General features: G+C 47.7%; 1 protein-coding gene across 1 annotated transcript; it reads right to left on the bottom strand.

Moving 5' to 3' along the window:
* Window positions 1–9,757: 9,757 nt before the first annotated feature.
* LOC141975273 (protein maestro-like) lies at window positions 9,758–13,855 on the bottom strand. Its single transcript, XM_074935569.1, has 4 exons — window positions 13,765–13,855; window positions 13,433–13,544; window positions 11,159–11,305; window positions 9,758–9,982 (listed from the first exon to the last, which is right to left on the bottom strand). The coding sequence occupies exons 3-4, from the start codon at window positions 11,300–11,302 to the stop codon at window positions 9,758–9,760; spliced, it is 369 nt and encodes a 122-aa protein (XP_074791670.1). The 5' UTR covers window positions 11,303–11,305; window positions 13,433–13,544; window positions 13,765–13,855.
* Window positions 13,856–15,272: the final 1,417 nt, after the last annotated feature.

Below are 15,272 nucleotides of genomic sequence, written 5' to 3'. Positions count from 1 at the left end.
CAGAGTACATCAAATGACACCTCCGCCAGAAACAAGAGGCTTCAGGGTATCCCAGCTGGTGCACAGACGAAGAAAAACAAAATAAGTACATGAACTATTTCTACCAGAAAGAAGGCGTGCGTTTGTGCCAACACGAGATCAGGTTTAACCCCGCTAAACGCCAAATCGCTAAACTCTTTCTAAATTCCCTCACGAGCGAGATCCCGCCAGATCAACACATCACCGAGTTTGTGTCGGCAGGCCCGAAAACGTACGGGTATAAGCTGTAGGGAGGAAAGGCCTGTATGAAAGTCAAAGGTATTACCCTGAACTTGGCAAACTGTCAAAAGATCAACTTTGACAGTTTGAAAGATCTAGTCCTGGACTATTGCACGGGCCTGCGAGAAAACACCTCAAAAAAGAGAGAGGTGCAGCAGCCCTCTATCGTAAGGAACAAAAATCAGTGATAAATAGAGACCAAAACCCTTAAGAAAACACAGAAAGTCATTTACAACAAGAGGGTCCTAGGAGAAGGGTTTAAAACCCTGCCCTACGGATTTTAAAATGGATACGAGGTGGAAACACCCCTTTTCTGCAATTCTCACGGGGCCTAGCAACTGTGGGAAAAGTTACTTTATAAAAAATGTGTTGGATAATGCCAAACAAAACATTGTCTGTTATGCCTGAGAATATTGGATAACATGGCTATAAAAAGCATTGCAAGATACACATGTCTGGGCTTGTTGAAACACATTTTGAGCAAGGCTAGGCATGCCGAAGAATTTAAATGTATTTTTTACAAAATTCATCACCATCTGGTCATTTTGAACTAAGTCGTTAGAATACAATTTTAAAATCCGGTCACAAGATAAACCCTTGCTCCGATGATGTCAGAAAAACACTCAGTGATAGCCGCAGGCGACAGAGCGGGGGTCTTGTAATTATCTATTGTGAAACACAATGCCTGTGGCATTTTTGTTTAAAAATTTCATAATGCTTTTAGGAAACAACATGCTCTTCGGGGGGTGCCCGTATGAGTCTAAAAACTCTCCACGGTTACGCTCCGCCAGACACAAGGCAAGCCAGTGTTCACCAGGTGGGTTGTGTGGATGCGCGATACAAACCTAGGGGTCTCTGAGACAGCTTGTCGCCAGGGAGCCAAATCACAAGGGAACACATCTAAGAAATTCTTTTTTGTGTAAGGCACCTTGATAAGACACACGAGAGCTGCACGGTGTCCATGTTCACATATAGTCAAGCAGAACGTCTCTCCTCTGATTTCTCTCTATGATGTTGTCAAAAACCCCATGCACGATCAGATTGATGGTGATGGTTAAAGCCTTCCCAAAACATATTTCTGCTCTCAGGTTCCCGGTTTGAATCAGGGAATAGTCATCGGCGCATTCCTGGTCGGGAGACAGGTCAAAGGCAAACAAGGTGTAACCCTGTGGAAACTCCTCACGGTCGATTAACAGAGAACGATCTGTCATGTGTTTACCAGTGTCTGTACCAGATTCATGTATTCTCTCACGCAGCATCCTGCCTCGAAGTCTGGTTGCAGAGGCTTGGTTGGTATCTGTTCATCATCCACATACAAGGCCACAAAATTAATATCATAATGTTTAAAATGAAAGGGATTTTTAGTGTAACTTCCACTCAAGGCATAAGACAAACCCTAGGACAAGCATTTTGGGTAACTGTCCCAAAAAACAGGTTCTCCTGGTTATTGACCCTGCTGCCCACGGGGATGCTAAACACTTTCATTCCCACACGGTCCACGGGATATTTAGCATTTGTGGTAAGCAGGGACTCCGCGTGCCCCAGACGAACGCTCAGGGCTACCTGTACTTTCTTCACAAAAAGGGATGCTGATACAATGCGCAATTTAAAGCCTTCGGCTGCACTGCCCATTAAACAGAAAGCGTCTTATCTGCGCGTCAATTTAAATTTTCACATCCACTCCGTTCAACAAATGAGACGTATCTGTTCTGATCTGTCTTTATTTCAGTGGTAATGGTATCGATGTGGTGTTTTCTGACAGGAACGTGATGAGGTTTATCGTAGGTGATGGTGACAAACTCATTGTTCCTTCCTCAGACAGGGACACAGCGTAACAGGGGAACAGAAAAGTCCCTCACAAACTGGTGTTCTACAATATCTGTGTGCAGATACAGGGAATTAACTCCCCCTGTGATGTCTGCCCAGAAGGGGAATTTTTGGACGCTGCGCTTGGGGCCCAGACCTAGAATGTTAGCTAGCTCCCTGCTGGTAGAAAACATAAAAGTAAAATCAGCGGATTTAAGGCTAACTTTTCTACCCACAGGGTCATCGTTCATGACCACCTCAGGCGGTGGGGGATGACGAGCCGTGGTACTGTTCATATGATCCAATCATTCGGGTATGGACGAGTAATAACCTCGTCATAGGATAAAACTCTATGCCATATCTTCAAAGGTGATTTCAAAAGGGGTGTCCTCGTTGACAGCGTTCCAGCTGTGCGGGTGTTGTATTTCCACTAACCCCACCTCCCAGGCACCCGGGAGATCCAAGGGCTTAATTAGCTGTATTGTAAAGTTCGAGCTGGTGTTTTGAGGAAAAACTGCAGAGCTGGCATTGCTTGGCAAAGTCATGTAAAACCCGCTGTCGCTCATTTTTTCTCGCTCCCTCAGTCTTTGCAGAAGGAATCTTTTTGTTTGTTTGTGTCTAAACGTCAGAATTGAGAAGCTTCCACCCAGCTGGTAAACTTATCCCCCCCCCCCCCCCCCCCCGGCAAACCATTTCACCAGTAGCTGCTTTTTTCTCCCTTTTCCTTTCTCCGCTAGAACTTTTTCGATCCTGCAAATCTTGTCTTGTTTGGGGTTTACTTTTTGTAAATCTTCAGGGTAAAAAGATCCAGTAACTGTCTCACCCTCGTAATCTTTTAATCGGTATACAGGTCTCGGGCTCCTGGTTAAGGCTTCATCCACTATAAATATCTCATTGGTAAACGTCTGTTCACAACCTTTTTCAAAAGCTCCTTTGGTTTTAGATAGTCTCACATGGTCGCCTTTTCTAAAAGGGACAACAACCGGTTTTATTTTAAAACCATCTCTATCAACCGGTTTCCATATCTTCAGAGAATTGGAAGGGTTAACATCAGCGGGTCTGGTACGTAGAGTTCTGTAAAAGCTCTGGTTGTAACTCTTCATAAAGTCAGGTAACAGGTCAATGTGGCGAAAGGCGTTATGGGCTGTAAAATATCGCCACATCCTCCACATCTTTTTCAAGTTCTGTTAAAATCGCTCCACAACCCCTGCTTTGACTTCATTATCAGTTACAAAAAGCGTTAACGCTGTGCCGTTTCAACAATCTGCTAAAAGGTTTGTTTCAAAATTCTTTCCACCGATTAGTTTGTCATTTTTGAGGCACGCGACCTTGGCGAGAAATAGCTTTAAAGGCCTTGGATTCCTCACCGCTCATCTTGTCTTTTAGGCCTAAGGCCCAGGCATATTTGGATAGAATGTCTATCACTGTTAAGATGTACTTAAAACCGCTGTTGTGTTTGGAGAAGCGGTGCATACGGACCAAATTTGCCTGCCATTGCACGTCCACATCTGAAACAACGGTCCTGGTTCTTTTAAAACGTATTTGAGCTGGTTTGTGTAAAGTGTAAGCATCCTGGTGTGAAAGCCAAGCTCTTACCTGTCTTCTATTTAAAGTTTTATGATGCTTTTTGGCCACTTGAAAAAGAAGATTGACCCCGTCAAAGCCCCCAACTTTCCTGGGGGTTTAACAGATTTTCTTTAACAGAGCCGTCTGTGGAGACATGACTGTTCCTGGGACCGTCTTTTACGAACACAAGTATGAAGGGGGACACGTTCATTCTGACACATTTAATTAAGTTTTATTAATCGCCTGGTTTAACACAATCTTTTACAGCCGCCTGAAACAAAGGATGCCATGATCCCTACCATGAGGGAGTCTGAGCTGGTTCATTCTTCCATTTTTGTCCTTTTCTGTATTTTCCTCTTGAGATCTGGGTCTCAGACAGGAGCAAAAACAGCTGATGCGCGATGGATTTACTCCCACAGGGCTACCGATGTGCAACTTCTCAAAGGCCTCCAGAAAGGCATCGTCGAGCTGTTGAGAGATTTTCAGACAAAAACCAGTGTAAGCACCCCACTGCCTGTTTTTAGATTTATGCAATGCCAGGTCGATTCCTAACCCCATTACACCCCCATGATCGACCGTCGCTTCTTAATCATTCATTTACCTGAGCGCCGTCTTTCCCGTTCACCTTGTGACTCCCCCAAGCCACAATCGCCTTCCAACTTTAGGGCATGGACAATGAGAGGCTGTCACACTCATCGGGGTGCCTCACAAAGGTTTGGATTTTGGGGTCGGGTTCCGACATATCCATCAACGGTTGAGTCAAAGGGCCCTCCTCGGAACCGTCATTGCCGTAGCGCTTTCTCCACACAACTCCAAAGGTCCTCGGAGCTAAAACAAAATCTGGAGGTCTCACGGGGTGGTAAAGGAGTCCATGTTTCCTTTCAGCCTTTCCACAATTTCTAAAACATGTCTTCTTGGTAAGAGATAGCTTCCTCTGCCCAGCGCTGGGACTTATGGGGTGATGGTGCAGCACTCTGATTGGCAGAGGGCGTTGGGAGGAGTTCTTAGAGGGCTCACATGATCCTCTTCTGGACAGTTCACCCAATCCGAGAACCTGCCCCATTTTGGTCAAATCTCTTCTCGGGGCAGTCCTCTGCAGCCGAAACCCATCGCGATTGGTAGAAGGTGGTGGGAGGAGTTCTTAGAGGGGTCACACGAAGCACTTCCAGACGGGTCACTCCACCCCGGAACTCCCCCCAGTTGGTCAAATCTCCTCTCGGGGTGGTCCCCAGTGGCTCAAACCCCTCCTGATTGGTAGAGGGCGGTGGGAGGAATTCTTAGAGGGGTCACACAAACCACTTCCAGACAGATCACCCCACCCCGCAACTCCCCATGATTGGTCAGACCTCCTCTCGGGGTGGTCCCCAGTGGCTCAAACCCCTACTGACTGGTAGAGGGCGGTGGGAGGAATTCTTAGAGGGGTCACACAAACCACTTCCAGACACATCACCCCACCCCGGAACTCCCCATGATTGGTCAAACCTCCTCTCGGGGTGGTCGCCAGTGGCTCAAACCCCTACTGACTGGTAGAAAGTGGTGGGAGGAATTCTTAGAGGGGTCACACAAACCACTTCCAGACACATCACCCCATCCCGCAACTCCCCATGGTTGTTCAGACCTCCTCTCGGGGTGGTCCCCAGTGGCTCAAACCCCTACTGATTGGTAGACGCTGGTGGGAGGTATTCTTAGAGGGGTCACACGAACCACTTCCAGACAGGTCATCCTGCCCCGGAACTCCCCCGATTGGTCAAATCTTCTCTTGGGGCGTTCCTATCAGGGCAAACCCCATCCCGACTGGTAAAGGACAATGGGAGGAGTTCTTAGAGGGGGTCACATGACACACGTTGCTTCCGGTCATTTGTCTGCCTTGACCCTGGAAGTAATACCTCATGGCTTGGGACTTCCAGTGACCGGTGGGCAAGGCTTACGAGGGCCAAGGGTGGGGTTAACGTTTGATTGACGGTAGGGCCCTTATACTACTGGACTGCCTTGTTCTCTTTGTCTCCCGCTTCATTCCCCAAGCACTCGGCCAGGACAGATGTCATTTAGGACCTCAGTTGCCACCAGCTGGACAGAGGGACTTGGGTCTTTCTTGAGGACGTGGAGAGCTGAAATGACAGAGGACAACATGTTAGTGTACAGACTGTCAAATCTCAGCTAAGCGTGATCACAGAATCTTGAAGTACCAGAGCAGAATGATCACATGGTAAAATGTGAAACTGGGCTCAGTCCTTCTATTGGGATGGAAAATACATGAGAGATGAATATGCCTCACTTTTCATATTGTCACCTGTGCCTGAAATAGCTGGAGACTTACTACCTCTGAATACCACGCTACAGAAGCTCTCCAATAGAAAGAAAGCTTTAGGTTCCTCCATTGGCTCCCTTCCGTGCTCCCAACAAGCGGGGAGACCCTGACTCGACCAGAAAGTCATCCACTCTGCTGTAAATGGAAGAAGGTCCATTGTTTCAATAGCTTCCACTTTTCAGTTTATTTTCCATCTCTATTCAGGAGCCACGATCTGAGCTCCAATAACCCTGGAATTGAACAGAGGCCAAGTCCAAGCTGCTTTGTGCAGGATGCAGGGCACCTACTGGAAGAAAAATTGCTGGTGGGAAATTTGGGGTAGCAGAAAGTGGCTACAATTTCTCCTCACCTGGGGAGTCCACAGAGAGCCAATAAAGCCCAAAGAGTGGATAGCACTGGCTGCGGAGGGGGCCTTGCCAGGACAACCAGGAGATGCACGGACTCACATCACACCCTCTGCAGCTGCCTCCTTCAGGGGAAATTAAAGCTGACTTTCTACTGGGCGAGAGTGAATTTGTCCCTTGATGTGTGGCTGATGCACTTTGCACCAGTGGTATCGGTTACTGCTGCTTGTCAGCTAAATTCCTTTAGAACTCACGGATGAGCAGAACTTCAGCTGTATTTATTACTTACACATCAGCAGATGTTCCAGGTCCAGCCATTTCATACGCTGCCTGTCTGTGTGTTCCAGGATGATGCCTAAATACACAATGGAAAACAAACAACAACAATAAAACCTTCCCTTGTTGAATGCAAAGTGATATTAGCAGCCCCTAGACAGGTCTTTGGCCTCTCCTACTGTGGGCCTAAGGGTGAGCTGTGGGCAAGAGGATGCTAGTGCAGTTTAGAGTCCACACTGAAGAGAATGAGAAAGACTTTTTTTTTTTTTAAGAATGTTTACACAAAACCCATTTGCTTTAAAGAGTCTGTGTTCCTCTTGCCACTGCTGTCAGTTATTGGAGACATACTGAGCTAGTGTCTTGGTCTAGTGGTCTGAGCAAAGGACTGGGGCCAGGAATAAGTGAGTTCTAAGCAGGGATCCCACAAGGTGACTGATAGGTGAGACTTAGGCCACAATGCCTGCCTGTCTCACCTGGGTATGCTTGGGAGAAGAGGGCACAGGGCCAAAGCGGAGGAACCTTTTGCCTCCTTGACAAGGTGGTGTGGCCAGGAACCTGAAACAGCAGGCGCTGAGGGCAGGTGGGCTGCATGCCTCCCAATGATGAAGTAGTAGTGAAGAGCACTGAGCAACACTGTGGGTGGGTCTGCACTTTGAGCGAGGGGGATCACTCCCAGTTCAATGGGACAGGCCCACACTAGCTCGCACAGCGCTCGCATGCTAAAATTAGAATGTAGCTAAAGCAGCACGAGCAGTGGGAGGAGCTAGCCACCTTGAGAATCGACTTTGGGGTTTGGATGGGACATACTTGGGGTGGTTAAACCTCCTGCTGCTCCTGCCATCGCAGCTACTCTCTATTTTTAGCACTCAGGGCTAGTGCGGGTATGTCTCATCAAGCTGGGAATTAGACCCCAGCTCCAAGTGTAAACATGCCCTATGAGACAGTGTCCCAGCCTCTACTACTAAATGACTGCACCGTGCTTTCCCTGCAACAATCCCAAAGCACTTTATAGCAAGTCATGATTTCCTCCGACCACCACACTGGAGAGGTAGGGATATTAACCTCCCCATTTATGTATGGGAAACTGAGGCACAGAGAGATTAATGGCAGCTCAGTGCTGCACAGTGGGAATTTTTTCTCTCTCCCTCAATGGGAATACCAAAAGGGACACTGGGCATCATCTCTCACCAGCTAACTTGGCTGCAACTGCCCGGATCTCTTCCCAGCTGCTAAAGAAGTATGTGATGGTGCTTTTGTACAAGTTCTCCAGCAGCTCGGCATTCTCTTTGGCCTAGAGGAAATCAGGGACACATGAGCTCTCTCTGGCTAGAAGTGCCCTTTGACTGCCAGCACATGCTTTTACGAGCCACAGGTAAATCAGAGAAAGAACAGGTGACTGGGTGGACGTGGGAAAAATGGGGATCTGTGGCAGATTTACATTTCCCATCACCCTCAGTCATATATCCCACTCTGACCGTTATTTCCATTACCCATCACACATCCCCTCCACACCTCTACACCACCACATGCCACTCCAGTCAAGAATCTCAGACACTTCAACAGCTCACTCACAAGGTGTCTGCAAATGTCCACCTGGAGCTCTTCAGGCTTCAGCTTGGCTGTGCCATCAAGGTGTTGATTCACGGCAGTTTGGAGCCTCTTCAGTCCCAAAAACGGGACACAGAGGTGAAACGTAGCTCTGCATTCCTGAAAAAAAGAAAGCGTGTCACACCATTTAATTGTTCCCTACTGAGCGCTTTGGTCATTCAAAGGGAACTCATCTGCTTGACTGCTCATCTATTCCAGGATAAAAAGGGATTCATCTGGATGTAATTGGCAGAAAACATGCAGGAATGACTAATAGAGGGGAGAGCTTCCACTGCAACCTGGAGGTAGCATCAATGTCTTTTTGGAACAGATCTACCTATGAAAGCTGCTTCACCAGGTCTCTCTTCTGTTCTGGGGAGGCAGGGGCCTGGGGTGCAGAGACAGACAGGAATAGAGAGCTGTCGGGCTCAGACCCAGGACCTATCCTGGATTCTGGTGAGGCAGCCATGGAGCAACCTGGCGGGAACTGACTCAGCAGGAGGGCAATGAACTGAGGGGAGAATTTGGGCCTCCACAGCAGGCAGGAATAGCAGAGCTCCCCTGGCATTGGGAGGAAGATTCCTTTGGCTTAGTAAATAAGTCACTCTCGGTCTTACCACTGAAACCCTGGGGTTCGGGTCTTGCAGGTGCAGCAGAAGTGTGACCCAGCTCTGTCTAACCTGCTCGGCGAAATAGCCCTTCCATTTTCTTTTGGTCAGGCGGGCCAGGATGCCAAACAGGACAAAGGACAATAAACGAAGAGCATCGTCCTCCTACAGCCAAGAAAGCCCCACAAGTTAGTAACTAAGGGACAATCACATCACGTACTTCGCACAGCCATCTCTTCTACGCTAAAGTCGAGGGATTCCAACTACAGCTAGTCGGAAACACTTTCACGAACTAATTTTTGATTCGAATTTGCTGATTCATCAAACTATTTTAGCGACAGTTCCATTTGGATGAAATTCCTCCAGAAGCCAGGCAGGGGTCCTTCGAAACCTGCCTGCTGTCTTGCCAGTGCACCCATTCAGCTCCTTGGAAGCCCATCTAGCAGGCTGACTGGGATCGTGGGCTTCCAAACCCCCAGCGTCTGGGACCCCAGCTCTCAAATTGGCAACTCCCTGGCACTTCTAGCTCCCACAGTTTCCTGGGTTCCCAGCACCGGGATAGTCTGAGAGCAGACTGCCCGGACCCAAGGCTTTCAATAGAGCTCGGCTGAGAATAGTCATTCTGTTTCACAAAGAGTTTTGAAGTTTGGGGAGAGGGATTCCCACAAATAGGAACAAAACCAAAATTTGAAATCTCAGAATTCTCTGCAAAACGGAATCATTCCAACCCTCTCACGTAAAAATGGTATAGAGCAGGCCCAACACTCTCTATTGTACCTTGGAACCCCCTTTTCATGGTTATCTAGCTACCTAATCTAGTATTCAGACTTTCTTTGAGGTTCTCAGTGGCAAGAAAGAAGAACAGAAGGGGGAGACTGTGGGAGCAGGGATGTCATCCCCATCCTCCTAATGTTCTCCTCCTCCGTAAAACACCTCTCTTCCCTGGGGCCGAAACATCTCTTCACTCTGACATGAGCAATGCCCAGGGAGTAAATGGAGTCTAATCAAGATCGGTTGAACTGGGGTGGAGAGTTCTGGTCACATACGTTGTCAAAGTAGGTCCGGATCTGTTGGGTGAGGTCTCTGAAGGAAGAACCTATGTCCTTCTCTTTCAGCTCCTTCAGGACTTTGGCCACTGCTTTCATGCTCTCGCCAATGACTTCAGAACTGAAAGGGTCACTTAAGGCCCTGATCAGTATGACCAAAAGAAACTTCTTGTGCTTTTTCACCTGGACAAACATACGACATTAAAGAACACTTATCACTGATCACACTTCTAATACGTTTTCTTTAGCAGTTATGAAGCTGTGGGAATTTCATATCCCCCTCCCACCCCCCGGAGACCTATAGCTATATTTCAGACCAGGTTCCAGCTACAATGAGCCAAACTCGGGGCCATAATACACCTGTGTCATCCTATTATTAGATTCCTAGTTACTTAGATTCCAAGGCCAAAAGGAACCCTTGTGATTATCCGGTCTGACCTCCTGCATAACATTGAACTTCCCCGAAATAGACTCTGTTGGAACTAGAGTGTATCTTTTAGAAAAACGTTCAATCTTGATTTTAAAATTGCTAGTGACAGAGAATCCACTACAACCCTTGGTAAATTGTTCCAATGGTTAATTAAAATTACCATTAAAAATCAATGCCTTATTACCAGTCTGAATTAGTCTAGCTTCATTTTCCCCCATTGAATCTTCTTATCCCTTTGTTTGCTAATGGGAAGAACCCATTCTCAAAATGTGCTCCCCATGTGAGTAGTTCTAGTCCTCAAGTCACTCCTTAACCTTCTCTTTGTAAAGCTAAATAGATTGAGCTCCCTGAGTCTATCACTAGAGGTATCTTTTCCAATCCTTTGAGAATTCTTGGGACTCTTCTCTGAATCCTCTCTAATTTATCAGCATCCTGCTTGAATTGTGGACACCTGATCTGGACACAGCAGTCCAGCAGTGCTCACATGAGCGTCATATTCAGAGGGAAAAGAACTTCTTTGCTCTTAGTCAAGATTCCTCTCTTTATGCCTCTAAGGTCATTTCAGCCCTTTTGGCCACAACTTCGCATTGGGACACCTTATGTTCAACTGATTCTCTGCCATGACTCAAGTGGTTTTCAGCATCGTTGCTTCTTGGGATAGAGTCTCTCATCCTGTAAGTATGGCCTGCATTTTTTGTTCCTAGATGGAGACATTTACACATGGTCATATTAAAGTGCACAGATTGTTTGCTTATGCCCAGCTTAGCAAAGGATCTAGCTTGCTCTGTATTGACTGCAAAGAGGTTACTCGGGTATGTGGGAGAGCAGAATTTGGCCTAGTGCATTGTGTGCAGCCTCTGTAAACTCCGAACAATTATTTCCCTTGGTTTCTCTAGTTATGCTGCATTCTAGTCAGTATTCTCTCTTACCTTCTCAGGCGCCCCATAGACTAAATTTCCCAGGCCTCTTACAGCCATCTGCCGGACAATGCTGTTCCTATCATGGGACTTTTCTTCCAAGATGTGTAAGACTGGCTTAAGGAACTTCTTCTCCCTGAGCATGGGATCACTCATTAGCTGAAAGAAAATCAACCTGTCCATTAGCCCCAATATGATCGTTAAGATTGGGAATAGAATTTGAGCCGACATGTCATACACTAAAAACAACAAGGAGTCCTCCTACAGCCCCAGTTTTGAGGATACAGAGAAATATGGCTACCCCTCTGATACTTGGCACATAATACACTGTAACTTTAGTATTCCACACAAATGAGAAAGGTCTACAAAACATGGAGCTTTCCTTTTGGGCACTAGAATAGGGATCCACTCACCTCTTGAGAGCCTCTTAGTGGCTGGGTATGGTATCACAGTCCTTTTCTCACCCCTGGTGCACCCTGCCAGCTGTCCTCAGTGAGTCTTCTGTGGCTCAGGCCTCTGGCTGAGTCCCAAAGTCCAAATGAACCCCTTCTGGGGTAGTCAAGAACAGTCCCATTGCCCTCACTAGGGTCTCCAGCCCCAGCTCTGGGTCCTTTACATTCTGCCCTTTGTTCAAGCTCTCCATTAGCATTGTCCCCTCCATGGGGCTTATGCCACTGTTGGTGGTAGGGGAACCTGGGCCTGCCCCTAACTCTGGGTTCCAAACCATGGATCCTATAAACAGGAGCTAGGCACTGCTTGATTTCAGTTCATTGTCGCTTCTTCCTACCCGCCACTTTTAGCTTCACCCTCACCTCAGGGTTAAAGTTCTTCGGGACTCTCTTCCTGAAAACCCAGCTTAAGTAAAGGCTGCCAGAATCAAACTCTGGCTGTCCCCTGAATTTCTGTGGCCAGAGAGCAGCGCCCTTTCTTGCCCCTCCAGTTCCTGCCAGAAACTGACCTGCTAAAGCCCTTCATAGAATCATAGAATCATAGAATATCAGGGTTGGAAGGGACCTCAGGAAGTCATCTAGTCCAACCCCCTGCTCAAAGCAGGACCAATCCCCAATTAAATCATCCCAGCCAGGGCTTTGTCAAGCCTGACCTTAAAAACTTCCAAGGAAGGAGATTCTACCACCTCCCTAGGTAACGCATTCCAGTGTTTCACCACCCTCCTAGTGAAAAAGTTTTTCCTAATATCCAACCTAAACCTCCCCCACTGCAACTTGAGACCATTACTCCTTGTCCTGTCCTCTTCTACCACTGAGAATAGTCTAGAACCATCCTCTCTGGAACCACCTCTCAGGTAGTTGAAAGCAGCTATCAAATCCCCCCTCATTCTTCTCTTCCGTAGACTAAACATTCCCAGTTCCCTCAGCCTCTCCTCATTCAGCTCCTTTTAGCCGAGCCTGATGGGCTCGGATTGGCTGCTTTCATGAGGCCTCTCTAGACAGACCCAGATTGGGGGCTTCTTTTCCTGGGGCAGGGTGTAATAGGACCACGGGGCCTCTTGTAAGGAGCCTTAAAGCCCAGGTACAGCCCATCATAGGCACAGAGGGGTTGTTTTTCTTAGAACCAGATAAGCTCCGAAGATAGTTGCTTAGCATAAGTGGGAAATATGATGCAGATGTTGGAGGAAGACTGTGGAAAGGGAGGATGCTCCAGCAGGTATCCCCACACTAGCCTAGGACTTAGGAGACCCAGGTTCCATTTCCTGCTCCCTCAAAGACTTCCTGTGTGACCTTGGGCAAGTCATTTAGCCCTTCTGTGCATCAGTTCCCTGCCTGTAAAATAGGAAACATAGTGCTTCCCTACCTCGCAGGAGTGTGGTGGGGATACAGACATTAAAGAGTTTGGAGGTCCTCAGATACTAGAGTAATGAGAACCTAAGATAGACATTAATGTAGTTGTAGGTTGCTTGGTTGGTAGTATTAGGACGCTCGGTTCATTCAGAAGATGTGCTGAGCTAAACCAAAATCAGGAGCTGTTGGTTAGGATCAGCACTAGGACTTGGCAGAAGAGGTCCACTCATCCAAACTCTGTCCGTATCTCTCTCAGCCAGCACCTGTGGTTGTGTAGCTAGTATAGGCAATGGCGGCAATAAAAACCACAGAGAGAGAAGGACTCAGAAAGGTATCGTGAAGTTCCTGGTGAGGTTTCCATATAAAGGAGGACCTCTTCTACTGTCTAAAATGACAATTACTCCTATGAACTGAACTGTACAACTCCCGAAAGAAAGGCAGACAAGAGTCTAATGGTGAAACTGCTCTTCAGAGCCCTGTGTCTTACCTGGGCAAGGAAAGCTGTGCTGGTGACTCGGTGGTTTTCTGAGGGGGAATTCACCCAGGGGAGGAGGCTCTGTATGATCTCAGGTGTTATGAGTCCAGATCTTAGCAGAAGACTGGAAGACAAAAGAAACCGCTCATGGGCTAGATTGCACACTTCAAAAACTCAGCTGCTCTGAGCATACAGCTCTGATAGCTAGGAGTGGGAGCTGTGTGTTTCCACCCAGGACACCCCCGCACCCCCTGCCCACAAAACTATAAACGGGAGGTTCCCTCTCAGCCACTCTATTGGCTACTCATTCCCAAGGATAAAATGATGCCTCCTAGATCTCTTACCTCACCAGCAGACACACTCCCTCATGGTGAGTCTTGGGGTTTTCCACAAGAGTCCAAGTCCTCTGCTTCCTGAGCGCTCTCACCAGTCTCTCATTCCCACCCTTGAAAAGCACAGATTCTAATGCTTTGATAGAAAGCCTGGGGAAAGAGAGGCACAGAACTGCAGCAATCAGGAGGAAGGTGCAGCTTGAACAGAGAGTCAGGAAGCTCCAGTTACTTCTCAGGTCTGCTGTTCAATCGGCAGTTCATCCATTGGCAACGTCCTGGACACCAGTGTCCCTGGAAGGACTTGATGCTGGGAGGTAAGGTTCAGTCTCATACATCTCATAGGACTAGTTTTGCTAGGGACAAAATTTTGCAGTCCTTTTTCTCTTTCTGCAAGGAGTATGGGCACTAGCAGAGTACAGTGATATGGAAAAGATACATGATCAGGTCCCAGAAACAGGGGGCATAGAGTGTGGTGATCACTAATGGACATTTTGGGGTCAGATCTCCAGATATGAGCTGACAGAGTGCTGAGGGTTTGCACTTGAGTCAGCACTCTGGTCACTATTCGTACTAATTCGGTTCCTCACAGAAGGCCTAATTGGATAGAGGTGTACCTGATTACGAGGTCAGATTGGGGCTAGTGAGTCAAGGAACCAACCATTCCATTAACAGGGAAACTGTATAAAAGGACATGGGCAGGAGCCCTTTGAGGGGAACAGACAGAGAAAGAAACTTGGGTGACCAGATGTCCCGATATTTGGGGCTTTATCTTATACAGGTGCCTATTCCTTCCCCCCCCCCGCCCCCACCCCCGTCCTGATTTTTCACACTTGCTGTCTGGTCACCCTAAGAGAAACAGAAAGACAAAAAGCTAGGAGAGCCTGACAAAGTGAGGTCTCTGAGTGGAAACACCTTACCCCCTACCTGACTTTTGGAGAAGAGTTTAGAAAGTTGAGATACAATATAAAGGTGCTATGTATTGGTAGGGGGATTAAATAGACTATACGTTGGTGTTTACAAGCAAAAAAGTCTCAACGCAGTCTGTGTTTGTGGAAGATGTGGGGGTGCAACACCCCTCTCTGTCACAGCTGGGGGCTCATCAGGGATTTCCCTGTTATCTATGCAAATGGAGAGCCTGTTGGAGAAGCCGGTGTAGAGGTTTAGCAGTTCGGGTGATGGAGGGAACACTGGAAATGGGTGATGAAGCAGCAAAGAGAAGTGTAGAACAGGGGTTCTCAACCTTTCCGTTTCTGAGCCTCCCCCGACCCTCAACATGCTAGAAATACTCCATGGCCCAGTTCCAGGCCTCTGCCCCGCCAGGCATCAGAGTTTGGGGCTCCTGGCTCCAGATTTTAACCCCACAGGGTGCAGGGACTTGGGGCTTTAGTGCAGGTGCTGGGCTCAAGGCTTCAGCTTTCTGCCCTGAGCCCCAGCTAGTCTAAAGCCAACCCTGCTTGGCAGACCCCCTAAAACCGGCCCGGTTGAGAACTGCTGGTGTAGAACAGTGGTCTCCAAACATT

This window comes from Natator depressus, chromosome 20, assembly GCF_965152275.1.
Source record: "Natator depressus isolate rNatDep1 chromosome 20, rNatDep2.hap1, whole genome shotgun sequence".
Taxonomy (NCBI): Eukaryota; Metazoa; Chordata; order Testudines; family Cheloniidae; genus Natator; species Natator depressus.
This window is presented reverse-complemented; position numbering and strand designations above follow the sequence as displayed.

Excerpts from the sequence above, each read along its gene's own strand:
- LOC141975273 (XM_074935569.1), bottom strand. The coding sequence starts at position 11,302 with ATGAGTGATCCCATGCTCAGGGAGAAGAAGTTCCTTAAGCCAGTCTTA. Across the intron at positions 9,983-11,158 it reads TCTATGGGGCGCCTGAGAAG|GTGAAAAAGCACAAGAAGTT; the intron begins GTAAGAGAGAAT and ends ATGTTTGTCCAG.